We start from the raw sequence: 17278 nt of genomic DNA, 5'->3' as shown, positions 1-17278 counted from the left end.
CATTTAACAACACTGTAGACCGATTTGGCAGAGAGATCAGTAGCTGAATGACCGGGGCAATCAGGTGTTCTCTGCTTTACCCTGGAAGATCACTATCAGTGTATATCATAAAGACAGTACCAAGAAAGCTTGTATAGCCTGCCTCTGTCTTCCTTTGCCTTGCTTGTTCCTTGGGCATCAGGCTTCCATCCTGACTCCTTTTCTGGGAGCTGTGTTTCTACTCCTGTGATTAGATTGAATTGCAGAGATGCTGAGGGAGCAAATGGGTAGCTTGTGCAGGTGTGTTCCAAGCTGGCCAGGTTGTTCCCCTTAGGGTTTTTATTTACATACCCAACTACCTACTCTGTTTAGAGAACTAATAATGATTCCAGCATATAATGCATTTACCTTGAAGATTTCAAAATTGAATTTACTACTTTTAAAAAAAAGTATGCAGCCAGACTATTAATTTCCTTTATGCTTGTTCACAGTTACAGCTTTGCCTGGGAAATGCTTTAAACTCCAGGTTTTCACACAAACAGAACAAGAATAGCAGTGCGAGGAATTTCTCTCTTGTTTCTTTTGATGGTAGTTTTCCAGCCATTATATATTTACCATTTGTTGGGACTAACTTGTACTGTGGACTATGTAGCAGCAAAATGTCTTTTAGTGCTTGTAAGATCAAAAAGATGGCCTGACAGAGACAACACTTCTCAGCCTGGCATGAGAACGGAGTGTTTTCCTGACCTTCTCTGGTTGCACTTCAGCCAGCTCCCATACCTGGAACTTTGTTGCTGGCAGAGAAAATACAAGAAGAGGGCTGTTAGCAGAATATCTTTCTTCCCCCCTTTTACCTTAGCAGAATTCACCTTTGACATAAGTGGTGCTTCATATACCTACAAATCCTACTGCTCTCATGATTGTTGGTGCTGATGTGTGACTTGCACACCTGCTGTTTGAAGTGGTGTTTGGAGGACAGGAGAAGCTTGGAAGTCGTGCTTTCATAAGGTCACCCCTTGACTCCAGTCCTGGGTACAGCATAAATATGTACTGTACAGCTGATATTGTCACTCAGGTGCACTTTCAAAATGGCTTTTCTTTCCCACATCATGTATTTGTCTAGGGGAAAGGGGGGGAAGATGCGTATCAGAAAATAATCTGTGTGTTTTATATAGAAATGTGTATATGTAGAATTTCATTCAGGAGTTTCTGTAGATTTGTATAATTTTTTTTTTCTGCTGCATGTAGTTTTAGATGAGAAATTCTAGCTGATACTCTATTCAGTAACAGTCACTAATCCCTGTGAATATCAATTTTGGGCTGTCTGTTGATGATAGTACAGATGTTTGAAGCAAATCCAACCATACCTCAACAGAAATGATTAATGCTGAACCTTCATATCACTGTTTTGTCAGGACTGTAGTTCTGTAAAGTTAGAATTTTAGTCAAATGTTCCCTTCACAACCAAATATGGATAGCAAGTGCAATAGGAGAAATAGTCAGTTCCTGAATTTCTCTTTTGTTATTGCCGACTTTGTTCTGTTTTAAACAGTGAAGTTATTATTTTATTATATAAAAAAATTAAGAAAATATTTTTTTCTTCCCCAAATTGCAGTTTTGTAATATTGTGAACATGTCTTACAGTCAGCGCTGGAAACGAAAGGATTTGTTTTGGTTTGGTTCTGAATTTGGGAAAAGAGTGTTTCTTAGTATCACAAAACCAATGTTGAGGACAGTGTTCACTTGAGGTAATGTGAGAAACTTTCAGGTGCTTTTCCAGAAGAAGAAACACTTACCTTAATGGGAGGAAGGAGTTAAGGGAAGAAGAGAAGCTAAAATTTCCTGGAACAGTAGCGAGCATAGTGTTCTTGAGTTTGAGGTAGGGAGGGTTTAGATAAATCATAAGTGAATGAATGAGATGAGGAGAAAGGCTCCAAAGTACTAAAAGTGATAAAAGCTTCATTCTCTAAAAATAAAAAACCCACGAAATTATGAGAGCAATAACACATTAATTAAAAATACTATTTTTCAAGAGAACAAAGTGTTTGTGAGATTCATATATCAGTTAATTTCAAAATTTAATTTTACTGTCATGGGTCATACTCATCATGAGAAAAACTTCCCATGAATTGCGCACGAGTTTTTTTGAGATTTAGGACAAGCCTCAAGCTCTTCCTTCTGGTCAGATAATCCCCCTGGTGGATGCAGTAATGTGGTCCTCACGCTGTGGGAGTGGATCCTAATTAGCAATGCTGTTTTTTCACACAGAGTATTGCTGCACACAGGCAGGAGCACTCTTTGCATGCGGAGTGCATCCTCTTCTCATCTGTGAATGGTAGAGAGAGAAATGAAGAGAAATCATTTTAACTCTCTTAGCTTTGTATCATTTGGTTGTTTTTCTTCTTCTCCCAGTCATGCGTGCATGTATGTATGTACTTTCTCTGTCCTGCCAAGGTTATCTTTAAAGATCTACAGGCATTTTCTGAGTGTTTTTGAACCAGTTCACTATTTACCGGTATATTGCTTTTATAGAGGTCGTCTTTGATGACTTTTTGTCATATGCACCCACTGAAGTTTCAGTGTACTCAAGCATCAGAAAAGCCACTATTTGAGTGTCTTTGTTTTCTTTGTTGAGCTGTTTATTTTGCTTTCTTCCCACACAGTTCCCTGGCCTCGCTCTGACAACTGCTTTTCTGCATGAATTACATTCCTCGGGGCCGCAAGTCTCCTAATTCTTCCAGTCGATTTGATTCCTGCCTGTGTGATTAGTCCTCTGCTCCAACACAGTTGGTCTTTGCCAAGCAGGCTGCTTGCTAAGTGCCTTTAACATGAAGACCTAACTACATTTTTTAACCTCATTAGTGTGTAGGGCACTGCTTCATTCTGGCTTAATAACATGGCCACTATTGAATCATCACTTGCTCTAAAACAGGTTACAAAAAGGTTACCTAAGTTGTCTGTTTTTCTTTTTGTATGACTGTGCTTTTGCTGGGTAAGTTTCTTTCAGCTCATGTCCATTATTTAGCATGTAAGTTGCTTTTTTGAAAGGAGACCCACAGATGCTACTGAGGTAGATTTATGATGTTAAGAAATTTTATGTTTATATGTTCAAAAAGAAACTCAACACCTATTTGGAAATAGCAAAACTAAATTATAAAACCAGTAAGAAAATGTGGGTTTGGAAGAAAATGGGAAGAAGGCCCGGGGGAAAAATTTCCTACTTGTTTCAGCTTTAGAATTACAAAGACTTCATCCTCACCAGCTTAAACACAGGCTTTTTACTATAATGTTGGATTTACAGCAATGCAGCCACAGTCTGCATGGCTTCACTTTGTCTGTGGTTCAATTTTTAGCTGAATGTATTGCCACTAAAATTTATTTCAGTTGCAGTTGTGTATAAACTTGAAAGGAAAAGGCATTCCCGGGCTTCCAAATGTTGTAAAGGCAGCAGAAAAGTTTCCTAAGAAGATGGTTTCACCGAGGAGCTTGGGGAAAAAAGGAGGCAGTGGGTCACATGCCACTTGCGATGGTGCATTTGCTCAGTTGCATAGCGCAGCCACTCAGAGGGTGAGACTTCATGATTAATGGTGTTTATTCTTGACAGAAGCCTCCTTTATTTATCTGCAATACAGTTTAGTGATTTTATCAGTCACCTGAATGAAAAATATTCAGTCATACCAATATTGCAGTGTAAATTGAGTAGAGTCACTTTTTATTATATCTTTCAGCCTTATCATCTGCACAGTAATTTTCTAGCAGGGGTTTGATATAGAAAGGCTGGATTTAGCTGTACTTGACACAAAGCCTCTTCAATTTCCTCTAAAAGTTCAGGCTACTCTTAGAAATGTGTATAAGTATATATATATGAAAATATATATTAAAAAAATATAACCCTCTTATCCAAGCAATTTCAGTATTTGAAAGAATAAAGATAAAATGCGCAAACCTGGATGTAAGAAATGTTCATATGAAAACATCCAATAGCTCTGAAGGCCCTGGTGATATGCTCTTTAGTGTTTAAGCTTGTGGCTTAGTGCAGTTCTTTTTGCATGGCTACGTAGTCTGACTTTCTTCTAATCAATCATCATCCAACTCCAATCAGCATACAGGCAGAGCCTATCGTTCATCCTGGCTGTGATTTCAGAGTTGAGGACTATAATGGCCACATACAGCACATTAGTCACTGCGATAACAGCTAGTGGCACTCCTGATGAAGGGGGAGGATGGGGAAGAAGGGGAATAAAATTCTTCTCATTCTCACAGCGCATTAGTGAAATAGGAGCAAATGTTAAACAAATATTTATTCAATTAGCTGACTTAACAGCATTAAGTGTGAGAAAGCTTCTGACACTCCTTTGACCCACTTTTTCTGAGAGAAGAGAGGAGCTGCAAGGGAGGCAAGAAAGGGGTACATTAATGCAGCCCAGATTTATATATGTCTACATATTGATATGGTGGTGTCTCTGGTTAAAGACTGGAAGGGATGTCAGGCTCTGCCTGTAGCCTAGAGGAAGCTAAAATTTGAATAGCAAATGGGACCACCTCTAGAGCATCAGAAGAGAATTGCAGAGCAGAGAAGTTTGCTATAGGAATGCAGTTGGTTATTTCACTGCCCACTCTGTTGTTACTAACAACAGATAATGAGTTGGCTGTAGAGCTTTTAGATTTTCCTGCTGCACTTTGTAGTACAGCATAGTTTGAAGGAGAAATAGTGTGTGGAGGTCCATGGCAATCTTATTCAAATAACACTTTCTTGTCCTGTGCATCTGTTTTATGTGCATGATGATGATTTCTGCATCAAATGCAGCATTGCTACATTATACTCCATCTTTTAATGTACAATTCAATACATTACATTTACAAGTCTGTAAACTTGGAACCAGCTGAAGATAGGAGAGGAAAAATACCTCCTGTGAAGGTATAAGATCTTACTTTATTTATGGTTTAGTGCAAGCTCAGCAAAGGAAGACAGTGCCTGGATAAGGCTTTAGCAGAAGCAAGAGATGGAAATCACATGTTAGCATTACTTTTATTTACTGTTTACATTACTGCAGTGTCTAACAGTTCTGTGCAGGATGGGAGCTCTGCTGAGTGTTGTGCAAATATAAGGAGCTCTGCCAGGAAGAGCTCGAAGTCTTTGGCAAATGAACTCTGGTGAGTCAGCTCTGATGGCCTCAGGGTTTACCAGCCCCAGCTGTTTCTTCACCCTGGGGATTATCCCTTCTCCCTCATCAGGGTTGTGTGCCTTTGCCCCATTTACAGTCTCACAGCTTTGCTCTGGCTTCCTGAAACTGGGCAGTGAAGTGGCCAGAGGCAGAAATGTTCTGCCTGGGAGGGGCACCAAGCTGGGTACTCGGAGGCTTACACAGCTGCCACAAAATTTGCCAGATAACCTCTGGTAGAAGCCTAGAATGGGCAAGTGGCATTTGCAGGGAGTAGTTATTGTTGGTTACTTTTCTGTATGTTTGCCTTCTTTGTAAAAAGCAAAGAATTGCCATGTAAATGCATAAAGTCCTCTCCCAGTCACTGATTTCTTGCAGCATCCTAAGAAGGATTTGGAGAAAGGAGAGGAAAGCTGGGATGCTCTGTACTGCAAAGGCCAAGTGGACAGTGTTTCAGAGCAGTGCCAGGAGGCAGCAACAGTAGTGGGTGGATGGAAGAGGAAAAGGAGAGGCAGGTGCCTGTGAGGAAGAGAACAAGAAGACTGGACTTGAGAAATACTGGGAGCCCAGTAGATAGTTTTATTTACATTTTTCATATTGAAGGAAATTAAATAGTCAAAACTGTGTCAGCATACACATTTAAGTAATGCATGTCAAGACTCTCAAGTCAAGACTGTATCATCTGAAGCAGCAGTTGCTTGCTGTAGTCACTACAGGTGTTACTGTGGACTGAAGGTCACCAGTGTTACAGCTGACCTTATGTAAACAGCATTCTGTTAAATAACAGAATGAATATTCATTGCTTTTCATGGCATAAACTATTCTTGAGGAAATCCACAAGCTGATAGTTGGGTTATTTATGAAGTCTTATAAGTAGCAGTATATGTAAAAAACCCGAGTCTATGTTCAGGCAGTCCATCAGTTGAAAAATAGGAACGCAGTCACTGACTAAGGATTTAGTGCTTGATTAATGTAGTCAATTTTTAACTGTAACTACATAATGTTAACACTTCCCAAAGAAGGGAAGGGGAACCAGAGTAATATTCTTTTGCTGTTGGTCAGTGCCTAATTGTCATGCAGATTTCCTGAACCATGAACCTCTCTTGTACAGTCATTTGTGTCCCTTTTTTTTTTCTGCAATGATGCCTTTTAACTTTTTGTGGGAGAAACTTTTTATTCTAACCCCATGTGAGGTTATTTGTATATTTTAGGAATTTACATACCAGAACTGCACACATTTTGTGAGGCATTGTCCTTGCCTCAGTGAGAAAATATTTGTAACATGGGATCTCTTGATGTGACCTTCCCACTGAACTGATACTGAACATTTTCCAAGTGCTTTACCACCCTTTTAAAGTTGGGGAAAGAGTGGATCAGGAAGACAACAAACTTGTACAAGGTGGACAGCAGATAAATAATGGAAACCAAACCAGAGCCTGTATACCTTAAACCCTGATCTAGCTTCTATGAGAACTACGCAGGCATGGACCCACTCATGATTTATTTGAGCATGTATCTACTGAAAGAAAGTTTGCTACCAAATCAGATTCTATGACCTACTTCCCTATGCTGACTACAGTTCCAGTGTGAATTTTGGAGGAAAAGTGAGTAAATATTCACTAGGTGTTGAAACATGGAAAATTATACAGGAAATCAAGAAGGTTTTTTGTTTTAGGACTTAAAAAACTTGCTCATGTTCTCCTTTTTCTTCATGTCCACCATTAAGAAAATATAGCTAACAGTGCTTACTCTTTTGCAGCACTTGAGCTGTTTTATATGAAGTGTGCTCTGACATTTCAAGAATTATTCAAATCATTCTTAAAATGTTCATAATTGCTTGTTTAGTTTTCCTAAGTCCAAGAAAGTGATATAGCAGCTTTGAGTCAGTGAGTGATTCTAGGGGAATAGAGTGCCTGTTTGAAGCTGGAATTTCTGAAAAAAAATAGGTATTAAAAATTATATTGTTGATTTCCCATAGTATGTATCTATAGCTTTGATTGTTTACCAACTCAATGAGAAGTGAAAAAAGAACTGTAGGTTGCATTTGAAAAATGCTCAGTGCTGGCCTCAATCTCCTTACATTGAAATCTCAGAGCTCAACTTTATTAACACAAAAACCTTTTATTAGCCAGTTGTTGACTGCTAGTGCTGGAGGGTCAGTCTGTACAAGCAACAGTGGTATTAAATAAACAATAGAAATTTAACATGGGAGATATTACCAAAGGAATTGAGCCACATGCTTTAGAATAGGAGTCACCACATACCAAGAAAGTCCTTGTTTGTTCATCTTCCAGGTTCTACTAGAAATAAGTGTTAATGTTTTGTGGGCAGACATCAGATGATTATTGCAGGGAAAAAAAAAGAAAAGAAAAAGATAAAAGAAATGTATCATAGGCAGTTTAATGAGTTTAATATTTTTCAATTCTCCAGGCAGGACTGAATGGATCAGGTATCAGAGAAACAGTGTGGATATCATTGGTATGAGAGTTATGCCATCAATGCTTGCTCCAGCATTGAATAACGTACTGTTAAATGATTAAATATCGAGGTTTGAACTTTGACACGTTCATAATATAACAAGATGGATGAAAAGGCAATAATAAATTAGGTGATGTTACAATATTTCATCCCACTTCGTTGACAAGCTTTGTTCTGTGAGATAGTTTATTGTTCCATCTGTAACCTCAGCTCAGTGTCATATTTACAATGTTATAGTTAAGGATCACTTGCTGTTTTCAATATAAATGTATTTTTCAACAGATTCATAAAAGAGCCATTTAAAATTTTATCAGGACAAAACTTGGCATTAAGATTTCTACTCCTGGAGTTATAGTTTCCTTTAAAATCAGAAAGAGCTTAAATCACCTTTTTTTTTTTTTTTTTTTTTTTTTAATATAGGTTGTGCTTAGAAGAGGTTTTTGTCCAAGCACAGCTTAAAGTTATTTGGGAACCATTTATGGCAGCTCTCTAACACCAAACCAACCTCAAAAATAGTAGTCTAGATTTTCCTGTGACAGAGACCTTTGTGGCTGTTCTGAGTGGCTTTACATCTGCTTCCAGAAAACATTGCTATTGAAGAATGCCTGTGACGAGTGGGGGATTGTACTATGCCCTGGGGTCTCCTGTAGTTTTCACACTTGCAAGAGATAGAAGAACAGGGACAATTTTCATTGTATAGATATTTTGGCATGTATTAAAGCAGTTCAAGCACTGCAAAGCAAGTAAGTACTCTGAGGCCACTAATTGGCAGTAATTGTCTTGAGTGGCCTCACTGGAGACCTCTACCAGCATCATGCATCCAGGAATTCCTTTTTAGCTGAGCTGCCTGATCTGTGTTGTAAGTAGTGCCAGTTTGTGGTCCTGCTCCTGGCTGAGCTCAGGATCTGCAGTGCAGGAAACTGTTCTGGATAGAGCCCTCAGAACCATGGTGTAACTTGTCTCCTGACCTGTCTTTGTCCCTGTCTCCTTCTGCTCTTGAAGGGCCCAACCCAGACCTGGTTTGTCACTTTGCCTTGTCTCAGGCTCGTGATTGACTGTGTGAGTAGCATCTGGCTCTGGTCACTCAGCTCTGGTGGCATGGGGTACATTGCCCATGCATGGCTCCTGACTTGCCTTTACTTAGGGAGCTAGCTGGCCTTTGCTGCTCCCCAGCACCCTGAACTGGGTCTCTTTTCTTTCCATCCGCCCATCTCAATTCCTAACTCAGTTACATGCATGAATCCACATAAGATAGTTTCATGGACTTTGGGATGATCCTCTAATCCCATCAGTAGAGCATTGAGAGGGTGGTTGAAAGGACCCACAGACAACAAGCTCTGTGCTGGCTTACCTACCCAGGGACTTTCACCTCTGGTCATAGCCAGGCAGCAACACTTCACCTCAAGTTAGCTGTTCCGTTAGTACCAAAGAAAGGGGTAGGATTTGAATTTGGGCAATCCAGTCTTCCTCTTTGTAAAACTGACAAATGCTTAAGTACAAAAAACAGACTGTAGTATGTAATAGGAGTCCCTGTATCTCAGCTTTTTCTGCTGGTGGAAAGAATGTGTGATCCTTTCAAGATAATACTAGGTAATGATCTGTGCATGCAGATCATTTTGAAATATGTATAACTTGCTCATGCTTGCCTCATCAACTCTCAGATTCCCATGATCGTCCTTCACCAGTTAAAAAAGAGCTGTATGGGCTGAAAATGGAATTGCATTTGATTCAGTTTTTGTGATGGTTAAAATCTAAACCTACTGCTAGTCAGTCTTCTTGTACAGAGTTCATCTATTGAAGCTGTAAGCAGCAAAACAAAATGACACTGTTTTCATGAGTAATAACTGAAATCCTACAGATAGCTCAACTGTTGTTCAGCAGTGGTCAGAAAAAAACCCATTTTTTAAAAAAAGCAGCTTCACACGCACTGTGATTTGCCCTACAACTGATGCAGTTCACAGCTGCTGAACTGGTGTAACTATGTAAGTTTTTAAGAGTGTGCAGACACCTCTGCAACAATTCATCGAGGAAGTGCCATGACTAATAGGCAAAAATACACCTGTTTGCCCTTACACTGATCTCCCTGTCTCAGCACGTATGTGCCATTCACAAGCTGAGCAGCTGAGATTCCCCAGAGCATCGGAGTTGGGACAGGAAGAAACTGGCAGGCTGGGTGTGGTTGGGGAGTGGGAAATCCTATGTTAGATGTGGAAGCTGTGTGGCACTCATGATATTTCAGCACCTTAGCAGTGAGCAGGAAGGCCTTCTAGACAGGAAGGAGGAGATGCCTTCACAGCTAGCCCTGTTCTCTGTTCCTTCTCATTTACCTCAGGGTTGTAGATATAATCAAGGTTACTGAGAAAATAATAAAATCATCCTAATGTGCCAGGATAAAAATTAGTGGTGAAACACAGCCACAGGATCTTTTTTACCTGCAAACCTGGAGACCTTCAACTATGTCTTGAAAGTGTGATCAGCTTTGTATGAAATTTGAATTGAGTTTGCAGGGTCTCTAGAAGTAGACACAGAGGTCCTGATTCAGAAAAGAGCATACATCTGCTTTGCTCCCTCCCTTAAGTGGTCTGAATATGTTCTATAACAGAAGACCCCCTGCACAGGAGAAGATGCAGGGCAAGTTCTGCTTTCCCATGGCTTACAGGTGAGGCATAAATTATCAAGCAGTATCACTGAAAATCTCCTTGCCTCTTCTCATGCTGAAGCCTCATTGCATCCCATGAAGTAGCCTCAGACCCAAGGCAGAACGCCATTCAGCAGGATGCATGGCTAGGTTGCAGGATGCTGGGCTGAAGGGTCCTGAGTTTGAAGGAGAGTCCCATCTTCTTTCCCTCCTCATGTCAGCATGGACTAGATGACCTGTAAAGGTACCTTCCATCCAAACTGTTCTATTATTCTATACATGTGAAATAAAAATTATGGGGATGGACTGCCACCCACATCTGGAGATTTGATTTGTTTGTCACTGAATGAGTATCTGCAGAGCCACTCCTGGGCTGTACTTTTTGCTGCTTACAGGACAGAGGTTATTCCAACAATGAGGTTGCAAAGCAACAGTAAGGGGGTTTGGCAGCACCCTTTCTAAAAGCTGCATTTTAGTTTGAAGGATCAAGTTAGTACTTGTGAAAGATGTTCACAGTGAAATTTAATCACAGAGGGAAAGGAAGAATATGTGATGTTTATTAGAATAAATCAGGATGACTCAAATTGTAGGCCTGAGAGCAGGAGTCTGGGAACACAGAGGAGAGAGAGAAGTCCAGACTGAAAGTGAGCACAGAAGTTAGCAGCATGTTAAAATCAGATGCTTGAGAGAAATTAGGTAACATCAGAGTCCAGAGCTGGGAATTCTTTATGGAATCTGATGACTCCTTATTTCTGCCTCAGATAATACTGTTTATATACCTGCAGTTGATTGATGTTACCCAGGTCAATGTCCTTTCCCTAGCATCCTAGGAAAACTGAGGACCTCAGAAGAGGAGAGAGAGAAAGAGGCAGGGCTGAGGAGGAGGAGAGCAGCTGAGTCCTGGTGTCCTTGAATGGCTCTTTCAGGATCTGGAGGGAGAAGCTGACAGCCTGGCTCTTAATCTTGCTCCTGCGGCAGCATTTGGCTGTTGGCCAGCTGGAGAGTGAATCACTGAGGCCGATACAGACTTTCAGTGTTCTTGCATAAGCATTTAAAGAGTTTTCTGTTCAATATGCACCAGATAAAGCCAGGGTCCCAGCCTGTCTGCATGCTCTTCGTGTTTCTAAATATGAGTTGGGATCACATTTGAAAAGAATCTCATAAAATGACATCCAGACTTAGTTTCTTTGTTACTCTTGTATTAAATTTGCTGTACTACTATATTTTCCTCACTGCCAGGATAGGAAATTCACTCTGTAATGTGATACCCAGCTGTAGTACTTTTGCTTCCTACATCACCATGATTTTTAAAGCTCTTGCCAACCAATCTTGGCCTCATGGGGAATCAGGAGACAACAAATATTTCACATCTGGTGTGGTTTCATAGTACCAAGGTAAAAGATGCACTTCCACTGTAAAACAAAGTTTTACTTTAGAGCCATGCAGACAAAAAGTTCTCTGAGGAAAGGAGATGTCTGGTTTGCACAGTGGTGGAAAGTAGCTTCTGGTTTCAGGTTCTCGGTGCATTTCAAATATGCTGAAAGCATCATAGTGAGTGGCTTAGCTTTATGTGGGTCATTTGCTCGGGTGCCAGACTGCACTGTTGGTACCTACTGCTAGCACAAAATGCAGCTCCCTAAACAAACTTCGGAGATAGGAGGTATTTTCATACAGGAAGGCTAAACAGGCTTACCTTGCAGAAAGCTGTTGGAGGGCAAGAAACACAAAAAAGGTCAGATAGGAAAGGGAAAAGAGGGAGAAAAACACATCAGGAGAAATCTTCATTCCTCAGATTTTACAAGCCCTCATGGATTTAGTGGTAGGGAAGCTGGCATCATGTAGGAATTCATGACTTTGATCACTGTCCCACTCATATGCTTGCATTTCCGAGCTGATGGCAGGGCAGAATTGGCTCCTATGTAACATTATGTTCTGTTGGCCTTTTAGGTGATGACAACTACCTCCATTGATCATGATATGCGTATGTTAAAGGGAAAAAAATACATTTCTTCTTTGATTACTCTTTGTAAGCCAGCAGCATCAAAGGAACAGGCTGCCCTCACTGCTCTCACAGCTGCTGCCTGTGTCTCTGCTGTATATATGCTAAATTAATTGGAAAAACAGGGACAAAAAGGCATTTAGTTCGGGTCAGCCAGTTGGACTACAGCAAATGCATGACAGGCTTAATCATTGTCTTTTGCCAAAGAGCAGGTTGGCAAGGGCAGGCACTCCAGCCCCTTGTGATGAAATTTGAACTTTTTCCAGTGCCTTTGGAAATGGGATGCTGTGAGAGAAAAGTCTCCAAGCAGAGCCCAGACGCTGTTGTATCGACAGGGTGGGATGATGGGGAGGTTATGGCGGGTTATTTGTCTTTTGTCAGCTTTAAGCCTTGGTTCATCGCACATAGTATGAGAGGGCACCAAGCTTTCCCTTCACAAAAATGATGCAGTTAATTAATGGGGTCTTGATAAAAAACATTGGTCACTGGAGCCATACTAAAAACACACGTATGCAGCAATCTTTCTTACTCTGCCGCCAAGTTCTGTGCATTTTTCATGGGAAGGGACAGCAAAAACAAAAAAAAAATGCTCCAAAGACCCCATCTGTCTCAATGGCTTGCAAAGTCTGGGACTCCTGAAGTGATTTCTGTATAAACATGCCATCGTGCACTTTAAGAAAGAGTAAGCTGGCAAATGAAGGGCATGGTTGCAGGTGTGGCTCTCAAAGCTCCTTTTTCAATAGGCACGTGGTTTTGAAGATGTAAATGATTCTGAATCTCAGTATGTATTTCATATTGCAGTAAGAATTACTGTGTAATACAGTGTGCATATTTTGCACTAATTGAAATTCTTTACTCCATGGGGAAGGGTATTGAGGTGTGTAAAGATTAAACCAAATATAAAGTCATGTTAAAATTGGTCAGAGAAATGTTGCTAATAGTGAGGAGAGGGAAGAATTAATTTCCCAACCTTTTTTTTTCCAGGCAGTTGACTTCAGTACATGTGCAACCCAATTGTTATTCTTCAAGAAACAAGTGTGTTACCTTTATAGTATTTTTCTTTGTTGTATAGATAACGTGGCTGGTTTTGTTTTTCTTCCTTTTGTTTCTTCCAGGCCTTCTGCCTTATCTAGTAGCCCAACATACTCAGAGCTTCCATTCCTTAGAATTTCCCCGCACCGAAATCCTGCTGCAACGTCAGAGTCTCCCTTCAGCACCCCTCACCCATACATTAACCCCTACATGGACTACATCAGGTCCCTGCACAGCAGCCCATCCCTCTCCATGATCTCGGCAGCCCGCGGACTCAGCCCAACAGACGGTGGGTTAAGACAGGCTTCCTGTTTTCTGTCATTGTAGCAACTTAAGTTATATTAATCTTGTCAACATTTTTCCCCCTTGTTCAAAGCAGCTTCACCAGGTTTGTCAGACATATTCATTATGTCATAAATGTTTCAATACTTCATCAGCCGATGATGGCTCATTTGTACATCTCACAAATGTTGAAACTTCAGGGAGAAGAAAAAAAAAAGCTGCCTCATTCAAAATTTATGCTGGAAGGGTGGTGTATGTCTTGTGATATCTTTTGTTTGTGGGGCTGACATGGGGTGTAATTCTGATCTCCCAAAAATCCATTGTACCTGCACTGAATTGAGTCAGATTCTTTATGAGTGCACGTCAGTGTATAACCATGGAGTTCTTGAGGCACAAAAGGCTTGTTAATTAAAATAGTATTTTTCAATCATATAAAGCATGCACTGACTAGTTACATTTAGTCAATAGTTCTGTTAAAGTTTTGTAGAATTACTTCAGTTTATCCTAGCCAACAATATGGACAAATGAAATGATGCTTATGTAGAAGTGGCTGATGATCAAGATTGTCCCTTTTAATCTAAATGGTGGACAGTATACTTGAAATTCAGTGCTTTAGGTCTTGGTATAATCATGGCTTTTACTTTTCAGGCTACTTGGGCTGAAGTGAACTCCTGTGATCACTCTTGTCATTATTCTAGCACGTGTCCTATTCATTTGAGTGGGAATTTTGCCAAAGTGAGCCATCAACAGAGTTGCAAAACAAAGCTGTCTTGTTAATAGTAGGTTTTTCAATAGTGCGTAAGCATAAGCAGTTTGACATTTCAAAATTGTAGCATTTACTGAAGAGAACTAAAATATAACATACTCAGAATCAACTATATAGAGAAAGGTAATTAAACTGGTACTTTAACTATGGGAAAGATCTTCCCAGTGAATTCAGAAACTTACCAGAGTTAAACTGCCTTTAGCTGAATTTGAAAAATGAGCAGTGCACCCTATCCAAATGGATAACTAATTAATCCTCGTTTATAAGAATATATACCTTTACAGTTAATCCATTAGTTATGGGCACATATTCTTATGAGAATAAATTTTAATGACCTATTGTCAGTCAAGGTATATGGCATGCACATAGGGCTTTCTTAGCAGCACTTTGGATGTTGCATGAATTCTTCCTAATTCTACCCTTTTTGTTTTAGCAGAAGAATTTAAAAAAAACCACTTTTAAGAAAAAAATTTGAATTGTCAGAAGGGCAAGTTTTAACTTTAGGAGCTTTGGAGCTTTAGATAAAGGACAAAAATGACAGAGCTATAAAGTAATGGCATATATTGGGAAAACTCTTGTAGTGTACGTCTGGGCTTTTTCACAGGATCTAATGTGCAGAATACTTTACTATCTTCAATACTTTTCAGGTCCCATTCCTGCAGAATTTCATTTATGCTTAAGGTATGTTCCAGTGGCACATAAAGGAAGGTGCGAATGACCTATCACCACCTATGACATTAAGCTGTATACAGTCTTGGTCTCAGGTGTACCACAGTGGATTCACTTGCAAAAATGAAGGCACATGGTGTTCTCTGACCCAGCACCCAACTGATGCTCCAGAAACATCCAGAGATGTCACAGGGTAGAATTTGGTTTCAGATTCTGGCACCTAAGTGTAGATGTGTACAGTATAGAAATGTGTGATCTTTCTGTGTTGTTCTGCCATTGTAGTCCAGTGAGTTGTAGGTAGTGAAGCCTCAGTGAGCTATTCAGTTCCTCAACAAATGGACACTTGGTATGTTAGCAGTTGAGTCTGGAGCTCTGTCATAATTATGATGGTGCTAAGGTTCATCTGTCTACAATGCAGGTGTTTGGTGTTAGTTCAGGTCTGTGAAATGCCCTGCCTCAACTCCACCTGCCACCTCAGAAAGACAGATTTCTCCCACCTGCCTATGTAGCTTGGATTCCTGGGCTTTCAGAGGGCATGAGACACTCAGGTATGGACAGTGCAGCTGAGTACACTCTGTCTTAATGCTCATCCCCTGAGTTTTGATTGCTGACTGCATACACAGCCTTAATCTGTCATAAGTACATGCTAAATTGACTAGTTTAAGCATCTCTCTTCAGGTTTTAAACAAATATATATTACTTCACACTTCCTATAGGCTCACAGCTCATCTTTGACAAGTTGCCACAGCCCTGGTGTTGGCAGCATCCAATGAAAATAAAGTAACTTGATTGAGGCATTGAAGATATCTCAATCAAACAGCATGCTGTTGAAAAGCTGCAGGTTTGTTCCCTGGAATCCATAGTCTGTTGTATGATCAATCAAGTCTACAATAAAACGCCTTTTTTCGGATATGGGTTCCTGGGATCAGAGAATCTAAATCATGGCTTGAGCACTTCTAGAATGCAAATGAAACACTCTTGTGGTTTAAAGGGGTACATGCACATGATGTAGTAATAACATAAAGGACACCATGGCTTAAGAGATATAGCATTTGAACTATGAAACCTTGGAAGTTGTTATTGCTCTTCTGAAAGCCATAGTGAGATTTCTGTTACTGCCTAATTGCTTTAGGACAGTTTGATAATTAGATCAATGTACTATTGGGCTCAGTCTGTCAACTCAGATCTGGGGATGGCCAGGAGCCAAAACAATCTGGAACATAACTCTTGTCACTTCTCCTTAGCCAGCAGATTTGGTGGGTCAGGGGTAGCTGAGGACTTCTCAGAGGATTTGGAGCAGGGGTAAGGATGGAGTTGTTGGTGTGTGTAGAGGAAAGTGCTCAAATGGAGCTCAGCTGTGCCTACTGTGCAGGAGCAAATGCCTCCACTTACAGAAAAACGGGAACAAAGCTGAAGCTACTCGGGAATAAACAGGAAAAAGTTCAGGGCTGTGGGTCTTCCCATTTATCCTTCATTTGCCCTTGATGCAACACATCATTTACAAGACAAATTTTTTATGTTTGAGGGAGGTAGTAAAGAATAATCTTTTAAGAGCACCAGAACATTTCTTGGCATATGGAACATTTAGTAATTATGTGTTCACTACGTTTTTTGCAGCAGTTAATTTTAAAGTTTGCAGCCAATGTTACTGTTAGTTAACCCAGACACTTATGTCAAAAAGCTCAGGAAGTATTTTCAGTCTGTCTGGAAATATACCATGGTTGCCTACTACTGTAAAACTTTAAAATCAGTGATTCAGTGGGAGTTACATGTCTCTTAAAATTTGGTCTGAATAATTTCTTTACCATTTCACAGAAAGTGGAAAAATTGTAATTAATTGTGAAATCAATTTGTAATTCGGAAAAAATACCTACAACTTTTGTAATTCGGAAAAAATACCAGCAACTTTTATTTTATCTCAGCTCATTTTTATGCCATGCCTAGATGTATGTTTGACATACATCTATTTTTCGTCACCCTTTCTTATATGTTATATTTAACATTTTAACATCAAAAGCACATTCTTTCATTTTATGTGATAATAATAAAGGCAGACTATACACTTCGGCAATCTGTTGCTGAATTAACTTTTCTCCAAATTCCAATGCCTTTTTTATGTTCAAAAGACCATTAAAAGTGTAAGTCTTGATTCTTTGTTTATAAGGTTTGCATTTAGGATCTGATTTTTCTAATGAAAATATAAATTATCTTTAGCTTTGTGTAGGTAACAATATTCAGAGAATTTCAGCCCAACATTTTGTTTTCTTTCAAGA

At 39.9% G+C, this 17278-nt stretch overlaps 1 protein-coding gene across 3 annotated transcripts in view; it reads left to right on the top strand.

The window, feature by feature from the left end:
- The window catches only part of GLI3 (GLI family zinc finger 3), a 206277-nt gene that overhangs the window by 121151 nt on the left and 67848 nt on the right, over positions 1-17278 (top strand). For all 3 annotated transcript variants that reach the window (XM_031060865.1, XM_005425692.3, XM_031060866.1), the window contains one exon: positions 13372-13577. In XM_031060865.1, the coding sequence (XP_030916725.1) occupies positions 13372-13577 (206 nt within the window). The remainder of the gene's footprint in view (positions 1-13371; positions 13578-17278) is intronic.

This window comes from Geospiza fortis, unplaced genomic scaffold, assembly GCF_000277835.1.
Source record: "Geospiza fortis unplaced genomic scaffold, GeoFor_1.0 scaffold265, whole genome shotgun sequence".
Lineage (NCBI taxonomy): Eukaryota > Metazoa > Chordata > Aves > Passeriformes > Thraupidae > Geospiza > Geospiza fortis.
This window is presented reverse-complemented; position numbering and strand designations above follow the sequence as displayed.